Raw genomic sequence first — 25,319 nt, 5'->3', positions numbered from 1 at the left:
CCGTGTAGCTAATGTGACTTGTAATCTGGCTGCTTGCAAGATTTTCTCTTGGTTTTGGGCGTCTCCTAACATATGCCCAAATGTACTTTTCTTTGTTTTAATCTTGCTTGGCATTGCTGAGCTTCTTGGATCAATATATTTTTCATCAAATTGGAAATATTCTTAACAGTATTGAAAATTTTTTTTCTGTCTCAACCTCTTTCTTCTGGGACTCCAATTAATATATATAGTTCTGGTTATTCTGTTTCACAGTTCTCCCCCACACACACGCCGTCTTTATTCTCTCTGTTCTTCGGATTGGTTAATTTCTAGGGTTCTGTCTCCAGAATCGGGCACCCTATTTTCTACCAGCTCCAATACTATATTAAGCCAAAACAGAGGAGTCTTCATTTGAGATACTGGACCTGGACTCTGTCTCCACTGTAGGTGTCACAGGCGCTGACACCTGGGCTCCATATGCAGTGTGGAAGGTGTCACAGGTCTGACACCTCCAGACAGACACCTGAGAAGCAAGAGCCTCTTCAAGGTTCCAGCAGAAATGAGCCACTGCGATTTGCTTTGGGATAGAGCCCTCTGGCCGCATCATGGAGGGTGGAAGTGTGTGCATGGGGCCAAGGCATTGCTGGGGGAAGTGTGCACAGAGCAGGAGTGGATGGGGCTGAACTCCCTATGGCAACCGACGATGGCAAGTTGTCTCGACAGACCAACATGCTATTTTTAATGACTTTTAACTTAAAGTTATTGGTTTGATCTTTTGCCAGAGGGAGCAGCCAGGAGCTTCGTGTGCATGACAGGGTTTTCCAGGGTGGGCTCCTCGGCAGGGCAGCCAGGCTGGAACAGAGCCATCTCTTCTCAAGGTCCCTGGCTGACCTACTGTCCTGTGCTTAGACACCAGCTTGTGGGGGGTGGGGGCACAGGGAGGAACTGAACCTGGAGTCCCTGAGGCCAGATGGCCCTTGTGCTCATCACCTCCCTCCAGCCACAGGGGTGAGGGCGGGAAAGTCGCCTGGGTGTGCTGGCTGAGGAGGGGGCCTGGGGGTCATGCTGTCCTTAGACTTCCAGCCAGTCCTGCAGTGTTTGGCTCCTCCCTACAGCCCAGCTGGCTCTGGTGCCTCTGGGTTTGTATGATGCTGGTGCAGCTGGCCTCTGATGACCCTGCCCCATTCTGCAACCCAAAGGGTGGATCTTATACATACAACAAACCAACCAAAAGTTCACTTGGTTTCTATTATTACCATGTTCTCACAAACTTACATAATGCCAGAGATCGAATACTCCTCCTAGAAATATCTTCCGTCGCCCACATGCAGCACAGCAGGCTCTAGACACGACCCTCTAATCCACGCCGTAATCAACCACACCCTCTGCTGCAAGGGGAAGCTCCAGACACCCAGGCGGAGCTTTCCACTCCTGCGTTTACGCAGCACAATAGACGACATTCGTGCAGCCACGATGCTGAGGCTATTCTAATCCTGTCATTCTACGTGGCTGCTGCAGTTGTCATTCACAGTCATAATTTGCCAACTGCAGAGACATCTGAAAGCTGCCAGGATGAGCCTCCACCAAAGACAAATTATTCTAGAATAATTTCTAGAATGTACTGTAAAGCGGAGTTTTTATGAATCTGTATCAAGCACATCTTATGTTCAAGGTTCCTCCTATCCGTGTATGTGTGACTCAAGGGAAAGAAAATCCCCAAAGTCAAGGTTAACAACCTGCTCTTTGGTCGACTGTGGGTGAAAACAGACGCGTGCAGCTGGGCCGCCTGCCGGACACGACGAGTAGAGGAGGGTCGGCTGTGGCAAAACTGCTGTCGAATCTGCAGACATTAAGACGCAAGGCAAAGTGAGCCGCAGCATCGTTACTCATACTGAGAAGAACCAGCACGTCTCCCGTTTCTGGAAAAAAAGTTCATGTCATGAAGGTCCTGGCCCCGTTCCTCTCTTCTCTGTTGAAGGGTTTTCCTTTTCCACCCACAGGAGTGTGTAGGGGATGCTCGCTGAAGGAGACTTGTCACCGCTTGCTTTCCTTTTCTGGCCATTGTCACTGTCACTGAACACACCTTGGTCCTGTAGAGGAGGGGGGTTTAAAAGGGTCCTTTGGGTGTCCAGTCCTCTGGCCTCAGGGAGGAGGGAAGGCTGCATGGGGGAGGTGTGGACTACCCACTGGGAGGGTGAGCGCGTGGACAGGGGACAGTGGAGGAGGGTCACCCGCTTCTCCTGCTACTGGGGAGTGACTGCTCCAGTCCCCTCGGCCACAGAAGACGGCACCGAAGACTAAGCCAGGTGCAGGGTGTGGGCAGTTGGCCAGGGCAGGAGAGGGTGGGGCTGACAGGGATGGGCCTGGTCTGGGGAAGCAGGGAAGGACGGTGGACCCGAGGCAGGGCGGGGGTCAGGGGTTCCAGCTGGGCTAAGCAGGCTGGGGGCCCCCATGCAGGGGTGGAGCTGAAGGGGGTGTGGGGGTGTTGCAGTGCTGGACCCTGGAGTGCCAGGTGCAGCAGGATACAGAGAGACCCTCCTAGACGCCAGGAGTCTCCTGGACACGGGATGTGGACCTTGGCCAGGTGATCTCACTTGCTGAATCCGTTTGTGAGCAGAGCTGTCTCACGGTCTGTGGATTCAGAGCGAGCCAGGTGCTCTCAGGAAGCAGGTGCGGTGCCTGCACGCGGCGTCAGGGCCGGGTTCACGGGCAGTTCCGGCCGCGGCCGACAGAGGGCGCGCGCGGCCCTGCCGCTGCGCCGGGCGGCCCCGGCACCTGCGCTGGGTCAAGCCTCTCCGTCCCGCCAGCCTCCCTCCCCCCAGCGACACGGAGACAAGAATGGGCCCCAGCGGGGCAGAAGGGGCCGCTTCCCTCCAGGGACTCACATCTGGGGCAGGACACATGCACAGAAACCGATTCTCGTCAGGCCAGGCGCGTGGGTAACCCACTGGACAGGGGTCCACCGCCAGACCCTCTTTATCCCAAGACACTGAGACCCCCACAGGGCCCAGGCCTGCCAAGCGTTTCATGGAGAAAGGAAGCTGGTCCAGGTAAGGGCCTGGAAGCCCTGCGCCCCTGCAGTGCTGCACACCGGGTTGTCACCTGGCCTTGGGCTCTGCGTGCGGGGTGGCATTTGCCTTCTGAGGTTGTCTGAAGGGAGGTGGGTAGGGGGTTGGGCGCGATCTTCGCCTTCCTCCTAGTACTTTCCAGAGTCTCCTGAGACCTGTTGCTCCAAACATTGCATGTGTGAGGTCGGCAATGTGGTTGTGTGGTTTTAGTGGTACCAGTAGGGGGCTGGTGAACCTCCCACTGGTGTTACTGCCCCTCCCTCCTGTCTGCTGGGAGCCAGCCGGGCGCCTGTCTCCGGCACCGCGTCCCTCTCCTGCCCTTCCCCTGCTGACCTGGGCCCTGGCTTTCCTCTCAGTGGGCTCCGCGGCCTCCTGGTGCGGTTGGGGGCAGGGCCCCCAGCAGTGTCTTCCTTTTTCTCTTGGGGGTTGTTCTGGGGGAGGGACCGAGCTGATCTTTCTGGAACGTGTCCCTCAGATGGTGGCAGCAGAGCGAGAGTGAGCCCCACTTTGTTCAGAAGCTGCAGCCCAGGGCTGGCCTTCAAACATCTGAGGAATGAGCGGTGAGCTCTTCGGAAGAGAGGTGAGTCGTATATGGCGAGGTGGCTCTACCTCGGGAGGCCGTGGGGACAGCACCTGGCAGGTGAGGGGCGTCCTGTGCCCAGGTCCCGAGTGGGAGCTCAGGTCGGCCTTCCTGCCTCCAGCCCCGTGTGTGAGCCGGTGTCCGTCCCCCCAGGGGCCCGAGCGAGCAGAGGCCTGTGCTGAGGGCCTTGTGAGGGCCACGCCTGGGGGGAGCAGGGGTGCCGCCGGTGTTCAGAGGTGTCCTGGGGCACAGAAGCCAAGGAGAGGGGAAGATAAAGGGGGCGGCACAGGCTGTCATTGGCTCGAGAGCGACGAGCTGCTTGCCTTCGAGAAACTCTAGCCATGGCAGGTGGCACTGGCTAGGGCCCATCCCCACGGTCTGCAGGCCCAGGTGACATGTCCTCTCCTGCTGAGCCACGAGCAGCAGGCATCCACATGGCATTGCCCGGACCTGCGGCCAGGCGCGTGCCTCTCTCTGGGGGGCACTAAGGCCCAGGACAGGACTCCAGGCCTGAACCCTCCATGCCCTTTGCTGCACTGTCCGCTTGGAGCTGTCCCAGGTGACTGACTTCCAGCCCCTCCCCGTGGCGGCTGCCGCTGAGGACGGAGTTTTGCTTTCTTTTTGACAGGAAGGAACTTGAGTGGGAATCCCCTGAGCTGCCCGAGAACCAGAGTGAGTCACCCCTTCCTGGCCTGTCAGGGTGAAGGTGTCACCCCTTCCGAGCTGGCAGCCAGAGGCGGGTCAGCCACTTCCTAGTCAGGGCCACGCCACTGAGGCTCTCCCTGTTCCCATCTCTGCACACCTCGCGGGCCTGTCGTCCGAATTAAATTGGGGGGGGGGGGTGCGTGGAAGTCCTCTAAAAGCAGCAACATTTAAAATAAAAGCATTTTCGTGCCAGAAGCACCAGTGAGTACTTTCGGGACTGGCTCAGTGCCATCCGCAGGTGGCTGGCTGCCTTCCCAGGAACTGAGACCCTGCTCATCAAAGCTCTGGACGCGGGCGGGGCTGAGGTGGCCCTCGGCCAGCACTTCTGCCCTGTCCCCAACCCTGGAGGAGTGAGGTCTGACACTCCCGGGGAATGACCAGAGAAGGCGGGCGACGACCTGATTTTACCTGAGGGAAGCGGGGTACACTGCCGCAGCTGAACCTCCTCTTTGCTGCAAGAACCAGCTCCTGCAGGGCTGCTGCTGGAGTTCACGGCTGAGAAACCTGAGTCCTCACTCGGCCAGGGCCTTGGCGAAACCTCGCTGAACTGGGGGGGGGGGGTTTCCACGGCCTCCCGCAGCCATCTCAGGCTCTGACTCCGTGGCACTTGTCAGAGGCAGGAATCCCAGCTGCAAGCTAAGGAATGATTTACGCAGTGTGAGGCAAGCGAGTCCAAGGCAGTGCGAGCAGTTCCCTGCAAAGCCCGCTGTTGTTCGGTTTGTTCTGTCCTCAGGTGGTTCCCACTGCTCCAGATGACCCCCGGAGCGGACCTGCCAGATGCACTGTGGGTGCGACCTGAGGTAAGGAATCTTCTCTGGCTTCGGTTTCCTTTTCTGCAAAATGAGGACTGCAGTCCCTTCTCTGGACGCCAAAAATGCTGCTTGTCAGATAATCAGGCAAAGCCCCTGTCCTATGTCAGACTGTCAGTTTAGTCTTGACTGTCCTTTGGCAGATAAAGAAATAGCCTGGCCTCAGGCCACGGTCACCCACTAAGCAGCAGGGATGGGGCCAACAGTAAGCCTTCCCAGCACTGTCCCCTTTTTGCCGGCCAAGACCACTGCCTTATTTCTAGATGTTTCCGTTTCCGGGTCTGGAGACCATGGGTTGTGCATTTCTGGTTTTGTTCGGTGGAAAAATTCACCACTGAAACGATACAATTCAGTGTCGTCCGCACGTTCGTAATGTCCGGCAGCCATCACCACTACCTAGTTCTAGAACACGTCACTACCCGCAAAGAAGACCTCGTGCGCCTTCCTACCCTTTAAGTGAGCAGGGTCTTTTCCTGATAAACGTGACCCGCGCCAGGGCCCTGCGCTGAGTCGGGCGCCGGGGAAGGAAGGTGCCGCCGCGGGGCCCTCGGCCGGGCCTCCCCCTTGGTGGACACCGGCCAGGTTCCCGGGAGTCGGAGTCCCCCGCTCGCGGCGCACGGAGAGCCACGGGCGGGGAGAAACCCCGGGGGCGACTTCAGACGCGCACGTCACGGCGGCTCCGACCAATCAGGGCCCTCTGCGGCCCCCTGCGCGCTCGCGGTAGGCTCCGGCGCCTGTCCGTCAGGGGCGGGCCCGCGGCGGCGGCGGCGGCGGCGGCGGCGGCGGCGGCGGCGGCGCGGCGGGCGCGCAGTTCCGGACGCGCCGCGACCGTTGGTGAGCCGAGCTGCGCGCGGGCTTCGGGGGGCGCGCGGTCGGGGTCGGGGGCCCGGGTCAGGGTCCGGGCGGGGGCGCGCGGCGCCGGGAGGCCGGGCCGCCGCCGCTCCGCGGGCCTGAGGGGATTTCTCGGGGCGGGGGAACCGGAAACTGAAAGTCGGAGCGGGGCCGGCGCAGGAAAGTTCGCGAACGCCCTCGGGCGCCCCGCCACGGGTCCGCCACGCGCGGTCGCGGCGCCGCCTTCCGCAGCCGCCCCCTCCCCTGCCCCGTCCTGTCCCCCCGACGCCCTGCTCGCGGCCCCCGTTTCTCGGCCAGTTGAATGACCCTCTGGTCGCCTCCGGCCAGTCTTCGGCACCCCTTGCACGCGCGGCCGGGAGCGCAGGCCGGTGCGCGTCCACGCGGCCGGGGGGCCGGGGCGGGCGCCCGGGACAGCTGCGCGTGCGAGCGGACGCTCGGCGGAGCCGCAGCGGGCGCGGGGCGGCCGGGCCTCACTCCCAGCCCGCAGCACGGCGCGCAGGGGCCACTGTCACCTGCGAGGACTGGGGGGTTTAGTGCTTCAATCTTCGGGGGCGGTCCCAGCCAGCTCGAAGTCGCTGCTCAAGTTTGTTTTAAACAACTTTACTGCAGCATAGGTGATGACACACGGCAGAATTTACCGGCGGTTGAACTTTAAACGAGCAAAAAGCCTCAGGGTCCCTTGTGAAGCCTTTTGCTGGCTGCAGAGTCTGTCACATCAGCGGGGGTGTCTGCACCCTAGAGCAGCTGCCTCCAGCCCCTGGCCCGCCCTCTCCCCCCTTGCTCCGCTCGCTGGCTCTCAGGCTTCCAAAAGCAAGTGCTCAGAGCTGGGCTGGCCCGCTGGTCCCTTTGCCTGGGACAACCCTGCAGGCACCTCCTGACACGCCAGGCTGTGCCGCCCACGTGCCCGTCCTATGTCCTCCTGCGTCCCAGACCCGTGTCACCCGAGGCTCTGTTGCCCTCGCCTGTGGCCTGCATCCGTGGTGACACCTGTCTGCCCAGCACCACACGTGGTCCGTGGCGGGAGCCTGGAAGCCTTCGTTCGGGCGACAGTGACTAGAGTGGGCGGCCACGTACATGCCTTCTGCCGACTGCAGGGGCACGGGAAGCGGGGGCTTTCGGCCGGGATCGCCCACCTCGGAGCTTCTCGGCTCCCGATCAAACAAGCCCGAACGTCACACCTCTGGGGGCCTGACGCAGCACGTCGTTTCCACAATGGCTGTCATTTGGGGTGAGAGCCCAGGGTGTACAGTAACCGCTGGTTGCCCTACGAAGCATTTTCTCCAGGAAGGACAAGGCCTTGTCACGTTGTTTTGAGAGCTGGGTTTGGGCCCGCGCTCTGGCCGCGTGAGACGCCAGCCTGCCGAGCCGCCCCCAGCAGTCGGGTCCGCTGGCCGAGGGTGGCCCGGCAGGTCGGCTCCCACACGCGGCGTCACGGCACGTACAGGGAAGGGCAGGGAGGAAAATCAGAAAGTTACCCACAGGCCCCGCGGCTTATGCCAAGAACAGGGCGCACTTTTCGTCTGTCCTCGAGTCGGCCTGTGCTCAAGGCCCCTGTCCTCCCTGTGCTGGGCCCTCCCTCCGCAGGGGGCAGAGCCTGGGTGGGGCAGAGGCAGGCTCAGCAGAAGCTGTCCCGGGGTCTGAGCTGAGGTGTGCCCGGCTGTGAGCAGGAGCAGGATCCAGACCACGTCGCCTGGGGGGCCCAGTGGGGAGGGGACGGCATTTGGGGCAGGGGTCTCGTGGACTGATTTAGGGAAGAGCACATAGCAGGGGTGGAGTAGGAGGTGGAGTAGCGGGCTGACTCAGGCGAAAGGAATGGCTGGCGTGGGTTTCAGGAGTGGGGTGCCCTGCTGTGGAGAGGGTGGGGCACAGTGGGGAAGGGCTGGATCCATGGGTGTCGGAGTCAGTTGCCAGTTCTGGGAGCCTGGGGAGCAGGGAGGGTCCTGTGCATACCGTGAGTAGGCCCGAACACCCCTGTCCCTGCCTCCTGGCACTTATATTCGAGAGGGGACAGGCCTGCGGTCCCAAGGAGCAGAGAGCAGGTGAGGTCGTGAGCTGTGCTGTCCTGGGTGGGAGGCCTGCCCGGGGTGGTGAGGTGTCAGTGTGGCGGTCCTGGAAGGCCTCGCTGGGCAGCAGAGGCCCTTGGGCTAGCAGGGTGGGCACCCACAGGTTGAGCTGGGGAAGCCTCGGGGGTCTCAGGGAGGCAGCTCAGTCCCAGGTGCCTGTTAAGGGCCCCTCTGGCTGCCCGAAGGGCCCGCAGACAGTGAGTCGGGCCACAGTGGGTGGTGACCAGGTTCCAGATGTTTGTGGAAGGTGGGGCCGCGGGTTTACTCACGTGCTGGGTGGGGGTTGGGAGAGCAGAATCTGAGAATTCGGCTGGAACAACTGAAGGGGGCGTGCACCCGGCCCCGACACCCGACGCAGAGGCCAGGGACATGGCGGAGGGGAGCAGGGTGGTCTCCTGAGTCACGCGAGATGAGTCCGAGACCTTACAGCAGGGGTCCCCAGCCCCCAGGCCGCGGACGGGTATTGGTCGGTGGCCTGTCAGGAGCCGGGCCGCACAGCTGGAGGGGCGCGGCGGTGGGTGAGCGAGCGCAGCTTCACCTGTGCCCGCAGCCGCCGCCCAGCGCCGGCAGCATCGTCAGGTGTCAGGTTCTCGCAGGGACACCATTCCCTGGTGCCTCGAAGATCAGAGCCCGCTGCCTCAGAGGGACAGACTTGCTGCATCGTGATTAACCTCTCCCTGCGGATAGCGCCAGTCGTTGGCGAGGAGCCGGATGCACGGGTGACCGCCGGCTCAGTGCAGGGTCGGAAGGGCCCCCCCCCCCGACCACACGAGCCGGCGATGCCCAGGGCGAGCAGCGATCGGGCGTTCTAGGGGCATCATGCTGAGATGGAGGGAGAATGGAAAGCCTACAGCTATACTTTGAACATGTGTTTTCCGGGGGCCTCGTGCTCGTGGCTGTGTGGATAAAGTTTTTGAATGTCTCTTAAATGGGCTCGTGGCACGGCAGGTGTGAAGCCCGTCGTGGAATCCCAGTGGTGTACAGAACAGGAGTACCTGTTAGCGGGGGCGTGAATTTACACAATTCAGCCCTTGGCATTTGGGGATACGATAGGGCGGGGCTCCCTGTCAAATGGTGGCACGGGGACCCTGCCAGCAGCGGGTGCTCCCGCGTCTGATTCGAGGTCAGTTTGGGCAGCACCAGGTGGTCGTAACAAGACAGCACGCGCTTCTGAGCATTGTTTACTGGCTCCACTGGCCCACGCTCATCAGGCGTTAGATTCTCACAGGTCAGCAGGTCGCACACTGGTTCCCGGAGCTCAGCAATACGCCCAAGTGACAGCCAGTGGCAGAGGTGCACAAGACAAGGGGCGGGGAGGGGCACGGGTGCCACGGCCTCCCCACCTCCCTCCCTGCACCACGGTGTGCTCGCCAACGCGGAAGCTCGCCGGACCCCATCTTTATGGGGGCTCCGCCGTGAAGGCGCAATCGATCGTCATTGACTGCTGGTGACTAAGGCGCTCTGCAGCCTGGAGATGGGTGAGGGTGGTGGTGACGGGGCTTGTGAATGACAAGAGACTCCTCTGTTCCTGCCTCAGGAAACCCCAGGGGTTTTGGGAGCTCTGTGCCAGGAACTGAGAAAAAAGCGTCTGATCACAATATCACATCCCCAAAGTAGCTGCTGTCCCAGTTTCTGTCACCGCAGCATAGCGTTCCCTGTCCTTGGTGCCACAGAGCTAGAAGCATCCCTGAGACACTCCCGTCGCCTGGCAGAAGTGCCCTAACGCGGCGTCAGTCTGCCGTGGGGAGTTCGTGCGCTCGCGTGTGGAGCGCGTTGGGATGAAGCAAGTGTGAGTCGGGCGGCTCGTCCGCGCGCCCACGGCAGTCGGTGCAGACGGGCAGTTTGCGGTGTTTGTTCTTCACCAACTTCCCTGAGAGAGCCTGGTTTGGGGCGTAAATCGGAAGCTTGACAGGACCAGTCGGACATGGTGGTTTTGGGTCGGAGGGCTCCGGCACCTGACCCCGCAGCGACTCCCCTGAGGATGGAAGCCGTCCCCAGCCGTGCGTGTGCCGCTGACCGTGGAGGGTGGGCGTGCGGCTTCGGACGCCAGGAGGTTCCGACGGGGGGTTTCCTGGCAGGCCCGGACAAGCCCGGCGGGGCCACAGACTGGACGTGCGGTGGCTGTCGGGGTGGTGGCTTCCGAGGAGCACGGCACTCCGGGGGCTTTGTGCTGCTTTTCGCTGCAGCTCTTGGAGGGAAGGCGCGTGCGAGATCAGAGTGCCGTGTCGGTGGGTGGGGCGCTGAGGCCTCCCCGCCCGCGGCGTGTGCCCTGCTCCCGGCGGAGCGCGGGCTCCCACTTTCCTGCGAGACTCACATCGCGGGGAGCGGACGGACAGGCAGACGCCCGGCCCTTGTCGGGCCTTTTCTTTTGCATCCGTCGGAAAGGACGCTGTTTTTGTGTCTGACGGTGGACGTCACCGGTTCATAGCGTGGGCTCGTTCTGCCACAGAGGGCGGTTTGCCGGCCGCGGCCCGGGCGGGCCGTGGGGGCGGTGCGCTGGCTGGCGGGGGCACAGCCCGGGGCCGGGCGCCGCGGGGAGCTAGGCAGCCCGACGTGCGTGGCACAGTGGCCTGCGTCCCTCGCCGCCCGCCCTCAGAGCCCTGGACGCCCCGCGCTCTGCCTTTCAACGTGACAGAGGGAAGTTTCCTCCTAAAAAACGTGTTTTGTTGTTTTTTTAGTGATATTTAAAAATTCCTCTAATGTAGTTTAGAATGATCACTTTAAACCACGCGTGGTTCGTGGGCTGTTTGGTGGTGAGGCCAGACAGAAGACGGAGACCAGGAAGTGCAGAGCCCTGCCCCCGGCCGGCGTGCGGGCGCGGGACCCCGCGCGGGCGCCCTGGCCCACCCTCCCAGCGCATGGCCGGTGCCCCGGACTGCCAGCTCAGCGCCCCCGCCCAAAGGTCTCATTGCGGGGGCCCCTTCTGGCGCTTACACGCCTGTGCCACGAGGGCTTGAAAGGATGAGGTCGTCCAGCTGTTGGACTGTCCAGGCCCTGACTGTGCCCTGGTGTGCAGAGAGCACGTGGGCCTGCCAGCAGCGGACGGACGGGCGTGGCCTCGCACGGACTGGCCCCGGGGCGCAGCGTCCCCTCTGCTGAGCCCACGCAGATCGTGGGAGCCACGGCGTGCCCTCCGGGCGTGAGGCCTCACCAGTCACAGGTACACGTCTGCTGACTGGAGGTGGCTGTGCCCAGACACCCGTCACGTGGCCTGTGGTCTCACGCCCACTCAGGACAGAGGAGCGGCGTGAGAGCAGCCTGGCCGCCCAGCGCGGACCGTCCCCTGGGGCGTGTCGTAGCACCCCGCACGCGTCCGCCGGGGCCGTGCCGTGAGCAGCCGGCCGCTGGTGCTCCTGGGTCTCGAGCGTGCCTGGGGACAGCGCTTCGTGGTCAGGGGCTCTCGGGCCCTTCTCCTTCAGGGGCCCGCAGGTGCAACTTCCTGTGGCTCTCTGAGACTGGACGTTGAACAGCGAGCCCCACGCAAAGTCTCCGAGTGCTGCGGGAACCCCCACCAGTCCCCGGTCCTGATGGCCTCGCCCCAGGGGCCTCGCCAAGGCCTAGTGCACGGCGCGGGGCGGCCCTGAAGGGAGGACGTGGGCGGCGGATGGGGAGCAGAGCGCTGGCACCGGGCCGGCGTGGGCGACGCTGCCGGATGGTGTGTCCCGCTCCGGGCCCTGCAGGCGGGCCTGAAAGACCTGCCGTAAAAGCCATCACCGTCGTAGGGCCCTCGGGGCGACCAGGACAGCTGGTCACTGGTGTCAGCGGGAAGGTGGCTTCCCCCGTGCTCAGACGCCAGACACACACCGCGTCTGTGGGCCACAGCGAGCGGGGGGGGGGGGGGGGAGGTGGGGGGGGGAGCCTGGACTGGGGACCTTGAGGATAGCCGGCTGGTCGGGGCCTGCGGGGTGGGCGCCAGCCTGCGGGTGGGCAGGTCCGCGCTCTGCCGAGCCTCGGTTTCCATGTTTGTGACGGGAGGTCGTTGCGCATCGTCTCCAGGGCTCCCCGGCGCGCCGAGCCCTGCTGCTCAGGGTCTTGACTGCGGCCAGCCTGACGGCCCAGACCCCTTCCCCGCGGCTGGGTAGGGGCCGCCGTCCCTGGGGGGCCGCTCTGGAGTTGGGGCGCCTCGCGGAACCCGCCGTGACGCCCCCCGTGTTCTTCCTCAGGGCCTGGCGGTGCGCGGGGGGCGCGGCGCTCATGGCTGCAGCCAGTGCGACCCCGCCCGGCTCCCTAGATGTGCTGCAGCCCGGCTTCTCGAAGACCGTCCTGGGCACCAAGCTGGAGGACAAGTACCTGTGCTCGGCCTGCAGGAACGTCCTGCGCAGGCCCTTCCAGGCGCAGTGCGGCCACCGCTACTGCTCCTTCTGCCTGAGCAGCATCCTGAGGTACAGCGGGCGGGCCCGGCCTTCGGGCTGTGCCGGCCAGGGAGGCGGCTGCAGGCAGGGGCGTGTCCACGGGCGCTGGGCCCGGAGACCCTGGCAGAGGGGACCACGAAGCCAGTGACTTGAATCACGGCGTGCCGTTCTGGGAGTGCGGGGTGCAGTGGAGCGTTCACTGTCCAAGGTGGTTTGTGTCCACGTGGACCCTGGACAGGGCCACACACTCCGCCGGGCGCGCTGCTCCAGGACACACCCGAGCTGGGCGGGCCGGCGGGAGGTGGGACGAGCCAGCGCCTCGTTCCCAGTGGGGGTGATCGTGGTCGCGCATTGCTTTGCCTGTTGTGCGTGCTCTGACCGTCACGTCGCGGACGTGCCCTTGTCGATGACTCGGGGACGAGTGGCAAGGGCCGAGCAGGCGCGTCGCGTGCGCTTGGCGCCGGGTTCACGCGGGCCTCCCCTCGCCCCGCCAGCTCCGGGCCCCAGAACTGCGCGGCCTGCGTGCACGAGGGCATCTACGAGGACGGCGTGTCGATTCTGGAGAGCAGCTCGGTGAGTCGGGGGCCTTGACGCCGAAAACGTCAGACACAGTGTTTCTGCGTTTCCTGGGATAACGTTGGTGGCAGGTCGGGGGGGTCCCCAACCCCCCGGGCCGCGGACGGGTGCCGGTTGTGGCCTGTTCGGAACTGGGCCGCACAGCAGGAGGGGAGCAGTGGGCGAGCGTCGTCTGTATCTGCAGCCGCTCGGCGGCGCCACCTCAGATCACTGGGCACTAGGTTCTCACAGGGAACGAAATCTGGTGCCACCAAGGTGGGGACGGCCGCGTTAGCAGCTAGAAATGAGCCTGGCTGCTGCGGCGACGACTGGAGTTTGGGCCGGTCCAGGGGCCCCGAGAGCCGCTGCACGGAGTCCGGCGTGCGGGGCGGCGGGGCGCAGGCTCACCCGCGGGCGCTCTCTCCCCAGGCTTTCCCAGACAATGCTGCCCGCAGGGAGGTGGAGAGCCTGCCGGCCGTCTGCCCCAGCCACGGCTGCACCTGGAAGGGGACCCTCAAAGAGTACGAGGTAGGGCCTCCCTGCGAGGGCACGGCCTCCCCAGGGCGGCAGCCCCGCCTGTCTGTGCGCAAGGGGGCACGGCCACCACTTACGACCCGTCCACCTGCACACTCAGACCGTGCCGTGGAGCGCGGCCGCAGGGGCACTGCCCCCTCAGCGCGCCAGCCCGAGTGCCACTGCAGCACGTCCCCAAACACGCAGGACCCCAGCGCGCTTTCTTGGCGGGAGCTCTCTATCATGTCTTTGAATTTCGTTGACGTTGCGCGCTGCAGAAGGTGTGTGCACGTGAGTCCTGTGGTCCCGCAGAGGCACCTGGCCGGGCCCGGGGCAGCGGGCGGTGTGCGTGTGTTCTCCACGGCCTGTCTCTGCCGGGCGAGGCTGGCTCATGTCCGTGCCTCGGCACAGTGGGGTCTGTGCGGTGGGCACCTGGCGGCCAGCACCTGTCCAGTGGTCTGGTCATCACCTGGCTTTAACAGATGCCTTTTGGAAACTGACGTCACAAACGGCTGTTGGCCGCAGGGGTTGACAGTGGCCAAGTCCACCACACGAAGGGACAGCCGAGATGTGTCGTATCCAGCACGGGACGTCATTGAGCCTTGAAGTGGGAAGGCAGTCCTCACAGTCGGCAGCAAGGACGGCTCTGTGGGAGTGTGCTCGGCCACAGCAAGGCAGACTTGTGGGACCCCATCGTGGGAGGGCCCAGAGGAGGCCGACTCAGGCAGGAAGTGGAGTGACGGCGGTCAGGGCCCGGCCAGGGCGTTGTGGGCAGTGACACAGAGCGGCAGGTTGGGCTCCGCGCGGAGAGGCCGTGGTGCCGCCCAGTGCAGCCTCGGCCGGTGGGGCGGGGGGCTGCGTGCGGCGCCGCGCAGGCTGTGGGGGGCCCCCCTGCCGTGGGGGCCCTGGCCGGCGGGCCGCTGCCGGTACGCGGGGCGACTGGACTGGACTGGGCTTCGGGCTCTGCCGTGTCTTGCCTGCGGGCAGCTCGGCTGTGTCTGCGGCCGACGACAACACTTGAGGGGCCTGCAGGCGGAGCCGCTCCGAGTGCCCTGGACCCTTCCGCGGACGGGGCCCTGGCCCCCGGAGGCCGGCACACTGCCCCTGCACGGGCGGCGATGCTGCGCGGGGCTCCGCAGGACGGACCCGCAGCCGGGCGGCCCGGCGGTCCAGAGAGCGCGCCCCGGGTCAGGGTCTCTCCGGGGAGGGCAGGCCGTGTGGGGACTGTCTCTTGAGGGGACCGAGAACCCCAGGGACGGACGGGTGGACCAGCCCCTGCTCCTGGTTCCTCTGGGGTGTCTGCTGCTCTAGGCTGGGGTGCGGGAGGCGGCTTCAAGGGCCTCCAGCCAAGGGCAGGGACTGCAGCCAGCCCCGGGTCCTTGCCTTGGCCGGCAGGCATGCAAGCTGGAAAGTCCCTGGCTGCCCCGCACTCCGGAAAGTCCCCGAGAGCTGGGCTCGGTCACGTGGGAAGGCGGCGTTGCTCTGGGCCACTCGCTGGCCGAGGCTGTCGGGGACACCACTGGCTGGGCACACAGGTGCCGCCACCTCTGCCCGAGGAGACTGCTCCCCGCTCGCCCTGGGGCAGCTCAGAGTCCGGCTGGCTCACGAAACGCTCATGTGGCCACGTTTGTGGAAAGTGTGGGAGAGCGGGGAAGCTCGTGTGGCCTTTGGCCACGTTCTGCCTCTGCCGTGACGTTTGGCATTTCATGAGCACTGCGATTTAAAACTCCAGTTGCGTTCAGAGGTGTCTGTGGAGTGCCTGCCGCGTGCTCAGCACGGGGGGCTGAGCTGCACACCCCCACCCTGTGGCTGCTCCGGGAGTGTGGGGGACAGTCGGACCTCGGGGACGGGGCCATGGGAGGACACCAGCCTGAGAGGAGACAGCTGGGAGGCCCAGCCAGGCAGTGGGAGCCCCCCACCCCCGACATGCAGTTGCAGCCCTGGCTGAGTGGACCCCGATTTCACTGAAGTGGGCACGTCTCTAAAGGTCTCCTGGGAGTTGGCACCCGATGGAGCCAGTTGTGGCTTGCGAAGGTGGCAGGTGGGGCCAGCGCGGGCCCACGGGGCCTGGGGACTGCCCCTGGGGACTGCCCCTGGCCGGCAGCGCTCACGGGGGCCCTGAGCGTGGGCGGCGGCTTCTGCGCCACGTGCCTGACTTTGCTGCGGGCCCTTTGGCCTGGGGAGTTGGAAGTTCCTGCTCAGCGTGACCCAGGACCAGGCCTGCTGGGGCTATCGGGGGGGGGGGGGGGGGGGGGGCGTGAGGCTGCGCCTGGGCAGCCGGGTCCCCTCTGTGCTGCCGCCGCGTCGGGGCCGCCAGGGGTGCTTGCTGCGCGCTCAGTGTCTGCTCTGCGGGCGCTCAGGCGGGAGGCCCGGGGCCAGGGGGCCTGTCCTGGGAGGCGTGTGCTGTGGGGTCCTGTGCGTGACGTGGGCCCCGCCACTCACTCCACCTGAAGCCCCTGCGCCACGGCTGCCGGCGGTGCCACTCGCGCTGTGTCTGGGGCCACCTGCGGCTCCTGCCCGCTGCCGAGTGGCGACCTTCGGCCCACGCAGGCGCACGGGGCGGGGGCGCGGCGCGTGCGTGGGTACGCGCCCGCGATGCTGTAGGACCACGGACCGGCTCGTCTGGTCTCCTCCTGCCGGACCTCTCAGGACCCCGCTCTCCAGGCCGGCCCCGAGCTGCCCCCCCCCCCCCGCAGAGAGCTGCCCCCCCCCCCCGCAGGCTCTTCCTCCGCGTCGCCCCCCTCAGCACACAGGCCGGCCCCCGTGTGCTCAGTGTGGAGCGTGAGAGACGCCAGGCGCAGAAGGACAGATCCCGCGGGACCCCACTCTCGGTGGTCCCCAAGGGAGACAGATCCAGAGACAGGAAGCGGGCGGTGGGGCCGGGGTCGGGGGAGGGGCTGGGGGTGTGAGTTTGATGGGGACAGAGCTCCCGTCTGGGCAGATGAGGAAGTCCCGGAGGTGATGGTGGTGACGGCCACACACAGTGTGACTGTGCCTGGTGCCACCGAGCTGTGCGCTCACCCTGGTGAAGACGGTCGATTTCATAAAAAACGAGCGAGTTTGCAGCTCCAGGTCCTTTGCCTCCCACGCCCTTCTCTGTTCCCCTCAGTCAACTGGAGTCGCCTACGGCTTTGCCGCTCCATGGGGCTGGGTGGGGACGGGGGCTGACCTGGCCTCGCAGGAGCCTGGTTCCGGGCAGGTCCGCCTGGCTTCCGGCCCTGCTCTTTCTCGCCTCCTGCCTCCCCTCTCCCCTTCAAGTCCCCCTTGAAGCCTGTGGTCCCAGTGACCCGCTGCTCAGAGCCCTCCTCGCTGGCCGCCCTGGCTTTTCCTGGGACACTCCCAGGCCTGGCCTCACCTGCCCATTCGGACGCTGTCACCCCGAGGGCCCCAGGCTGGGACCCCGCCTCCCTGGGCTGCACCTCGGTGCCTCCAGGCTGCATCTCCGGCCCTGGGGGCCCTGGCCGTTAGCTCTGGGAGGGCGGGGCTCGCCGTGCTCAGCGAGGGGGCGAGTGGCGGGGCTCCCAGCGTCTTCCCTGCCTCTCCGGCCCCTGTGGCCTGTTCTCACAGTGCGTCCGCTGTCATTCCTCTGCCTGGCCTGGCTGGCACCCAGCTGGCTCTGTCCCTGTTGCCCGCTGTGGCTCTGCTGCCCCCTCTCTGGGTGCCCTGCCTTCGCTCCTGCCCTTCGGCCCCCTGTCCCACCCTCCGCAGCCCCCGTCACTGGCCAGGCTGCCTGCGGTCCCCGGACGTCATTTGGAGCCATCCCCTCAGCGTCCCCATGGGTCGGGTGCAGGGAGGGACATCTTGGGGGCGTGCGTAGGCTACCGCCAGCTGGAGCTGGTCTGACCTCTGACCCTTGCCAGCACCGTGGGGTGGCCACGGGTCCCAGTGGTCCAGCAGCGACGCCAGACCTCAGCCGCCGGCCGTCTGCGCAGTGGCGCGGCGTGGCCGCCCACAGTGGCCCGCCCTGCGCTCTGCTGACGCTCGTCTCTGCTGCCAGAGCTACCACGAGGGACACTGCCCGTTCATGCTGACCGAGTGCCCGGCGTGCAAAGGCCTGGTCCGCCTCAGCGAGAGGGACCACCACTCGGAGCACGAGTGCCCGGAGCGGAGCCTCAGCTGCCAGCACTGCGGCGCGCCCTGCTGCCGCGCCAGCGTGGAGGTGAGGCGCCCGTCCCCAGGGCCCCCGCCCTTCTCGCGCAGCCCCATGGGGGGGGAGGTTCTCGGCGCGAACCGGGCTGGGTGTGAACCGAAAGCCCCAGTCATTTCGAGAAGCTGCTTTATTTTAGGAAAGTTCACACGCCAGGAAGGGCTACTGAGGTCACGTCACCGTCACTCAGTGTCACCGCAGGCCAGGCTGCTTCCGGCTTCCCCAGACCGTTTCTGAACAAGCCCCAGATTTTGCGTCGATTTCCCCCAGCATTCTTCCCAGCGCGTCTCCGAAGGGCGGTGCGGGCGCGTCTGCCGCTGCCGCGTCTGGGCGGCGCCGCGTTCGCGGGCACGCGGGCGCTCTGCGTCCGAAGCGTCCGTCACGCTGGCTTACGGGCAGGGGGACCCAGGCGGTCCTGCCAGCATGTCACCGACGCACCCGCACGCCTCTGCCCGTGGAACGGTTCCCTGCGGCGTCTCTCCGGCTTGGCCGTTCGGTGAAGAGGCCGGCCTTGGCTGACCGCCCGTCTAACGCGTTTCTGTCCCCTCTTCTAGAGGGCCGTTTGGGGCCAGACCATACCGGGGCCCGGGGGCGTCTCATCAGGGGCTCAGAGATGTCCCAGCTGCTCACAGGCGGGGCACAGAGTCGCGCCAGCCTCGCGCTGGGGCCAGAGTGGCGTCTTCCCTCTCGCCGGCCCGTCTCAGGGCCTCCGACGGGGGTGCCCTCCTCATGCCCGGAGGCCCCCAGATGAGATGCTGAGATCTCCGGCATCCCCTGGGTGTTTGCGGGGTGCCAGTGTTCCCCACCCTTCCGGGGTGGAGGTCTGGGGGAAGCGCGGGCCCCGGGATCCCGGGGACGGCGGCGCCAGGCCCGGTCCTGGGGCGGCACACCCCCGTGCTGCGCGCGACGCTCCCGGCTCCTTCTCTTTAAGGCGCACCACGAGGTCTGCCCCAGGTTGCCCGTGACGTGTGACGACTGCGGCAGCAGGATCCCCCGCGAGGATGTGAGTCGTGTCCTGGTGCCCCGAGCCCTGCCGGGGAGGGGGCCAGCCCTGGCGTGCGGAGCCCGTGCGTACGCGGTGGGCCGTGACCCGGGGCCCTGGGGAGAAGCAGTGGCTGGGGTGAGGGTCGTGTGGGGCATCACGTGGGGGTGAGTGGGGAGTTCAGGTTACAGAGAGTTGAGTGTGGGGTCACATGAGGGTGAGTGGGGGGGTCGCCTGTGGGTCACTTTTATATTCAACTTTTGGTGACGGGAACAGCCAAGCCTGGGCAGAGGCAGAGCGTGCGCAGTGAGACCGGACTGGACTGTTCCGGCTCGAGGGCGCAGGCCGCCTGCCCCCCAGCTCTGCGGGCGTCCGCCGACAGTCCCAGTTCAGGGCTTTTCTCCCGCGCACAGCTGCTGCGCGCCCAGAAGCAGCTGGTGACGTCAGCGCGGTGGGTCCCGGGGACCCCCACAGCCCGCGACAGCCTCACGACGCGGCACCAGGGTTGCCGCCGACCGCACGCGCAGCGCGTGGCCGGGCGTTTCCTTTGCCGCTCCTCCTCGGAGGACGTGCGGGCTGCCGTGGCTTCGCCTCACGAAGCCGTTTCTGAGAGGACGAGCCGCCAGGGCCGCGTTGCCTTAAGCCCACGCGTTACTGTCGGCTCCTGAGTTTGTAAGATTGTTCTTGAGCAGAGTCGTCTTGTACTCTTGTAAAATGGTCACATGGCTCCAAAGTGAGCCCTGGGAGAAGGGGCCGTCTGAGGAGCCGGGGAGGAGCGCTCCCTGCCAGAGCTCAGACCCCTCTGGCCCCGCCGTTCAGCGGCCACCCCATCCGCAGAGGGTCCCGGTCCCCGCCCGCCAGCGGAGTGTGACACCCGACGCGGGTCTCGCCCCCTGGCGGCAGAGGGTGCCTCCGGGATTCTGACCTGCGCGCTCAGGCCGAGTGCTGATCTGCTTAGAGTTTGTCTGCATCTCGCGTTGGTGAGGGGGGGGGGCGCCCTCCTTTTCTCAGGGGGCTTCCAGCTCTGCTTCCTCCAGGTGGGGGGTGGGGAACCGCGCCAGGGATCAGGTTGCAGTCGCTTGTCCTTTGACTTTGCTGAGTGGCGTTTGGCTCATTTCTGTGGCCGGGGCACTGTTCAGTTTTCGACCTTAATTCGGAGCTGGGCGTGCCCTCCGCACCTCACCCTGTGGCTTCCGGGGACTGGTCCCAGCTTCCGGGCCCCTGGCCGAGGGCAGCAGAGGCCCCTTCAGGGCATCCCCTGGCCACTCCCCTCTTGGAAGCGCAGAGTCCAGGTGCCGCGTGACTGTGTGGCCGCCTCTCCGGGCTCCATGGGTCCTGGCGTTGCCCTGTGCCAGCACCGCTGTGGGCCGTGGGGGTGTTCGGGCCCCGGGCCCCCAGCCCCTCCTCATTCGCAGCCTGACTGCAGCCCAGGCTTCCGGCTCCGGGGCGCTTGGGCCTCAGGCCACACGCAGCCCGCACACTGTGCAGCGGAGACGGGGTCTCCCCCGCGACCCAGCACGGCCCCACGTCAGGCCCCGGCCTGCCGCGCCTCGGCCCTTGACCCCCGGGCCCGTGCGCAGCTGCAAGTGTGGGACGGGCTGCCGCGGTCCGGTCCGATGAGAGTGGAGAGGCGAGGGCCGGGGGCCGCGAGGGCCGTGGCTGCGGAGAGGGCGGCCCCGTGACCCCGGAGAGGGCGGCCCCGTGACCCCACGCCTTCTAGTTCCAGGGCCACGCCAGGACCTGCGGCGAGTGCCGGGTGCCCTGCCGGTTCCACGGCGTCGGCTGCCCCGACATGGTGAGTCCCTGAGTCTGGGTCCGCGGCGGGGCCGCCGCCAGGTGTGGCCGCCGTGAGCCCGCCCTGCGCCCCGCCCCTCCCCCACTGCCTCAGCCTGCAGGGGTCAGGCTCCGCCCCCTCGTCCTGCTAAACCGCCCCCCCTTGCAGCTCCCATCCCAGCCGCAGGCCCCTCCCACCCCGTACCACGTCCAGCCCCCCCCCCCCCCAAAGATCCATTCTGCCCGCAAACTGTCCTGGACCCTGCCTGCCTCTGCCTCCCCGACTCGCTTCTGTGGCCTGCACGGTCCTTGGGTGCCCTCGCACCTGGTCACCTGTCACCGTGTCTCTGCTCCGACCGCTGGCTTGGCCGTCCTCCAGCGCACTGGCCTTCTCATCCCGGCCCTTGGCCCGCGCCCCGCCTGCACCGCACGCCCGCCAGGTTCTGGGTGGCGCCCTCAGGCCTTGTGGTCTCTCGCTCCCCTTTCCCTGCGTTGTGTCCCCCGAAGGGCGGGGGTTCACAGCCGGGGCACGCCCGGCACGGCTGTTTCAGTGCCCAAGGGCAGCACCTCCTTGGCTCCCTCAGCGCGCCTCCGACCTGCTTCCCGCGTGGAGCCCAGGGGCCAGTGTGTGGGCCCGGGGCGCACTGCCAGGCCCCTCAGTGGTCAGAGTCGGGCCACGTCACGGGTCCAGTTCCAGCTGAGGCCTCGTGCTGTCCTGGCCTCACTGATCTGACGCGGGTCCTCGGCCCGGGCACGACGGCGGTCTGCTTTTCCCCTCGGGTGGCGTGGCGGTCCCCACAGCGCCCTCTGGAGCCGGGCAGTCGTCTGGCACTGCTGTCGGGGGGCCTCCAGGCAGCTTCGTCGCTGCTGCTTTTGGTCGTTTGAGAGCGTCAGACGTTTTTACGTTTGCTGTGGAGGTTGGGAGGGCTTTGGCCGCAGAGTCAGATCTGCGTGGTGAAGACAGTTTGAAGCGCTCAGCTGGGCCCCCGCCCCGGGCACCCCTCCTTTGTCACGTTAGACGTGGGCCGTGGGCCGGCGGCAGGGTCCGTGGTTTGGAACGTGCTCGTTTTCAGGCAGTAACGACGCAGCGGCTGGCGGACGAGCCAGGGAGCCCCTGACGCGCCGTCGCCTCGCGCTCCCGTGGGGGCCCCGGTGACGGGGCGGAGCGCAGGTGGCAGTGGGCGAGCCTCCCTGTCTGCCCCGCAGGTGGAGAGCGAGAAGCAGCCGGAGCACGAGGCGCAGCGGCTGCGGGAGCACCTGGCCATGCTGCTGGCCGTGCTGCTGGAGGCCGGCGCGCTGGGCCCGGGGCCGCGGCTCCGCCAGGCTGCGCAGCTCCTGCAGCGGTGCGAGGCCCTGGAGAGGAAGACGGCCACCTTCGAGAACATCGTGTGCGTCCTGAACCGCGAGGTGGAGAGGGTGGCCATGACTGCCGAGGCTTGCGGCCGCCAGCACCGGCTGGACCAAGACAGGATCGAGGCCCTGAGTAACAAGGTCCGTGCCCGGGACAGGGTGGTGCCGCGTCTAGGCAGGTTCCAGGGCTCACAGGGCCTGGAGCGAGGGGTCCGGGGGCCGCGCCCTCGCCTCCGGCACACGTCTGCTTTCTGCCTCCGCCTCTGCGCAGAGCCCCCTTCTGAGCCCCGGTCGCCGACGGGCCTGGCTCAGGGCAGAGGTGGCTGTGCGGGAGGCGCCTCGCCCTCCACGCGGGTGCTGCCCTGGCCCCGGGCCCTCAGGCTGGGTGGGGCCCCGCGGGGCCAGCCGACCTGAGATGGGCTGAGCCCATGGGGCCAGTGGGCACAGAGCAGACCCAGGGCCACGGCACTGCTGGCGGGGGGCTGGCCCCAAGTGGGGGGGGGCCTCCGCCCGGCCGCCGCAGGGCGCCTCCTCACGGGCCCCGCGCGCCCCAGGTGCAGCAGCTGGAGAGGAGCATCGGCCTGAAGGACCTGGCGCTGGCCGACCTGGAGCAGAAGGTCCGCGACATGGAGGCGGCCACCTTTGACGGGGTGCTCGTCTGGAAGATCCCCGGCTTCGCCAGGAAGCGCCAGGAGGCCGTGGCCGGCCGCACGCCCGCCATCTTCTCCCCAGGTACCGGTCTGCGCCGCGCCCCCGAGCCACCGTCGTGCTGGGGCCCACGTCCTCCGCGGGCTGGAGCCTGCCCAGCGGGCGCCAGGAGGGGCGCCACCTCCCCAAGAGGGCGGGGGCAGCAAACGCTTTCAGGCACAGGGTCCTCGCCCACCGCCGTCGCTGCGGGGCCGCCAGGAGGGGCGGACGCCCCAGGCGGACGCCCCACGCCAGCCTGGGCGGGCTGCTGGCTGTTTCTCACGCCCCCTCTGTTCACCACCAGCTGTGGGGCTCTCACTGTCCCGTCTGGAGGGCACTCTGGAGGGAGGCGTGTGGTGTCCATGCTCCTGCCAGGCTCGTCCCGGCGTGGGCCTCCCCCACAGGTTGGCCCCGGCGCTGGTGACGTGCCACACGTGACTTTAACGGGAACGCCAGGGAGCCCGCGGGTGGAGTCGGGTGCCCCAGAGTCGCCAGAGTCGGGGCTGAGCAGGCGTGGGCTCTGCCGGTGTGGCCGTGCGGGGCAGGAAGGGGTGGCGGTGCCTGCAGCGCGGCCTTGGGGTCCCGCACCTGCCGCCGCCGCTGGCACCCCCAGATGGCCACGCAGGCGCCCCCTGCGCTGCGGCAGGAAGTGTGGGACGGCGCAGCCCGCGGGCGCGGCTCCGACGCGCGTGAAGTGGGGCTGGCAGTCCGCGGACACGTCCCAGCGCGGGCGCGGTGGCCCCCCCCCCCCCCCCGCGAGGCACTCCGGGGGGCGCGGTCTGCTCCGGCCTGGGCCGCCTGGCGCCCTCGGCGTGACCTGGGCAGGGGGTGGAGGGAGGCGGTTTCTGGAGGCGCGAGAGCCGGCAGCAGCGCTGGCGCAGGGCACTCGTGCTCGGTGGGCGCCTCGCCGCTTAGAAGCGGGGAGCGCCGTCTTCGCGGGGGGCGGGGGCTGGGCCGGTGGAGCCCCCGCGGCTCAGGCTCACCGGCGCCTCCCCCGCAGCCTTCTACACCAGCAGGTACGGCTACAAGATGTGCCTGCGCATCTACCTGGACGGCGACGGCACCGGGCGCGGCACGCACCTGTCCCTCTTCTTCGTGGTGATGAAGGGCCCCAACGACGCCCTCCTGCGCTGGCCCTTCAACCAGAAGGTGCGCGGGCCGCGCCCCGTCGGGTCCCAGGGAGCCCTGCGGGCCGGCTGCTCAGAGCCCGCGACGGCCTGGTCCCCTGCCTCTCGGCTGCTTGCGACTGGCAGTGAAAAATAGCACTTTGGAGACCGCGTTTCAGGGGCAGCAGCACCGCGGACGGCTGGTGACCTGGGGTGTTGTCGGACCCTTGGAAAACCAGAGCGCACTTTGGGTTGAGGGGTTGAAGGCGTAGGGACCAGTCAGCACAGTAACGTTCTCTCCTTCCACCGTGCGGGGCAGCCCTGCGGCTCCCGCGGTGCAGGTGGCCTGTGCCACATGCACACCTGGCTTCTCTGGAGATGTCTGGTCCTCGGGGCGGGGCCACCGATGCTCCACGAAGGGTCTGTCAGGTGGACGCAGGTCCCAGGGCTCGGCACCAGAAATGCTGGCGTGGGCGTGGCCACCCAGAGGGGCTGGTGCGGTGGAGGGCGGTAGGCTCGCCGGGGCTGGCGGGGCTGGGACTCAGTGTCGGCCCCTCCTGGGCATTCCCCTCCCAGGTGACCTTAATGCTGCTCGACCAGAACAACCGGGAGCACGTGATCGACGCCTTCAGACCCGACGTGAACTCGTCCTCGTTCCAGAGGCCGGTCACCGACATGAACATTGCCAGCGGCTGCCCCCTCTTCTGCCCCGTCTCCAAGATGGAGGCTAAGAATTCGTACGTGCGCGACGATGCCATCTTCATCAAGGCCATCGTGGACCTGACGGGACTCTAGCCGCCTCCCACTGGACTCGGGGGTCAGGGGCAGCCTGGCCAGCGGCTCAGTGAGGAGCCACCGTGCTGGGCCTGGGCCTTGCTTCAGCCGGCAGGTGCCAAGTTCATGTCGCTTCGGGAAGGGCCGCCTCTGTGAAGTCGGTGCTCAGTCGCGGGCCGGGCCGGGCCGTGGGCCCGCGGTGCCTCTCGGCAAGCCGTTCTGTGCCGTGCCCGGAGCTCCTGGCGTGCAGCGGGGTGGCCGGCCCGGCGAGCATAGGGGCAGTGGGGCCACGAGGGGAGGGGCGCCCCATCCGGCACAGCGCGGCGCCCCTGGGCCCACCCTCGGCCCCTGGGGAGAAGGGACGCTGTTTGCCCGGCCAGCTCTGAGGGGACCTGCTGGCCAGGCCGGGCAGGCCAGCCGCAGGGAGGCGGCTCGCGTCCTGGGGGTGCCACGTCAGCCGCCCCTGCAGCTCGAGCGGGGCGCACATTCGGCCGCCCCTTGAGGCGTGTGTCCGCTGCCCCTCAGACCTCGGGGAGGTTGGTATTAAACCATTAAACGTGTGTGGTGCGTGGTGTCCAGCCTTGGTGGGGGTGGCCCCTGTGGGGCCTGCCCTGCCCCCGCAGCTCCAGCTGCCCGAGCGCTTACCGGGGTTCCCTGGCACGCCACGCTCAGGCCTGCGGGCCTGGTGCAGCCTGCCGCCCGCCTCCCCCGGGGCTGCCTCGGCGGCAGCACCGCACGCTTCCCTCCCGTTCTGGGCCCACCCCGCCCCCTCCGCCCCCACCCAGGGTTCCCCCCGTCCCCCGGCCCCGGAGAGTGGCCAGAGGCCTCGTTTGCGTCTGTGGGTCTGACGAGCAGTGCTGCCCCGGGAACCAGGACTCACCTGGGCCCCAGCTCGTCCCTCCACGGCTGCAGTCCGGGCACCTGCCCACGGTGGGCCCAGGCCGGGGCCTTGCCCCGTGAGTGAGGCCGGGGCAGGCCTGACTCGGGGGTCGTGGTCGGCTGCTGTCACCTGGCCGCGCTCGTG

The 25,319-nt window shown here is 67.1% G+C and overlaps 1 protein-coding gene and 1 long non-coding RNA gene across 5 annotated transcripts; one reads left to right on the top strand and one right to left on the bottom strand.

The window, feature by feature from the left end:
- Window positions 1-1,204: 1,204 nt before the first annotated feature.
- LOC118615055 lies at window positions 1,205-5,810 on the bottom strand. Of its 2 annotated transcripts, none has more exons than XR_004956329.1 (2): window positions 3,381-5,810; window positions 1,205-3,208 (listed from the first exon to the last, which is right to left on the bottom strand). It is a non-coding gene; the product is annotated as an uncharacterized LOC118615055 (long non-coding RNA). The 2 variants fall into 2 exon arrangements; XR_004956330.1 differs by having other exon boundaries at window positions 1,205-3,202.
- Window positions 5,811-5,941: 131 nt separating this feature from the next.
- Window positions 5,942-24,855, top strand: TRAF2 (TNF receptor associated factor 2). Of its 3 annotated transcripts, none has more exons than XM_016130937.2 (11): window positions 5,942-5,975; window positions 12,220-12,438; window positions 12,903-12,981; window positions 13,393-13,491; window positions 17,474-17,635; window positions 18,555-18,626; window positions 20,326-20,400; window positions 21,585-21,869; window positions 22,283-22,460; window positions 23,416-23,564; window positions 24,098-24,855. In XM_016130937.2, exons 2-11 carry the CDS (start codon window positions 12,251-12,253, stop codon window positions 24,314-24,316), a joined length of 1,506 nt encoding a protein of 501 aa, XP_015986423.2. In that variant the 5' UTR covers window positions 5,942-5,975; window positions 12,220-12,250; the 3' UTR covers window positions 24,317-24,855. The 3 variants fall into 3 exon arrangements, with proteins under 3 accessions (XP_015986423.2, XP_036095164.1, XP_036095163.1); XM_036239270.1 differs by lacking the exon at window positions 5,942-5,975 and adding an exon at window positions 6,459-7,221; XM_036239271.1 differs by lacking the exons at window positions 5,942-5,975; window positions 13,393-13,491 and adding an exon at window positions 6,453-7,221.
- Window positions 24,856-25,319: the final 464 nt, after the last annotated feature.

This window comes from Rousettus aegyptiacus, unplaced genomic scaffold (assembly GCF_014176215.1).
Source record: "Rousettus aegyptiacus isolate mRouAeg1 unplaced genomic scaffold, mRouAeg1.p scaffold_m13_p_3, whole genome shotgun sequence".
NCBI lineage: Eukaryota > Metazoa > Chordata > Mammalia > Chiroptera > Pteropodidae > Rousettus > Rousettus aegyptiacus.
Note: the sequence above shows the minus strand (reverse complement) of the source record. Positions and strands in the feature narration are given on the sequence as shown.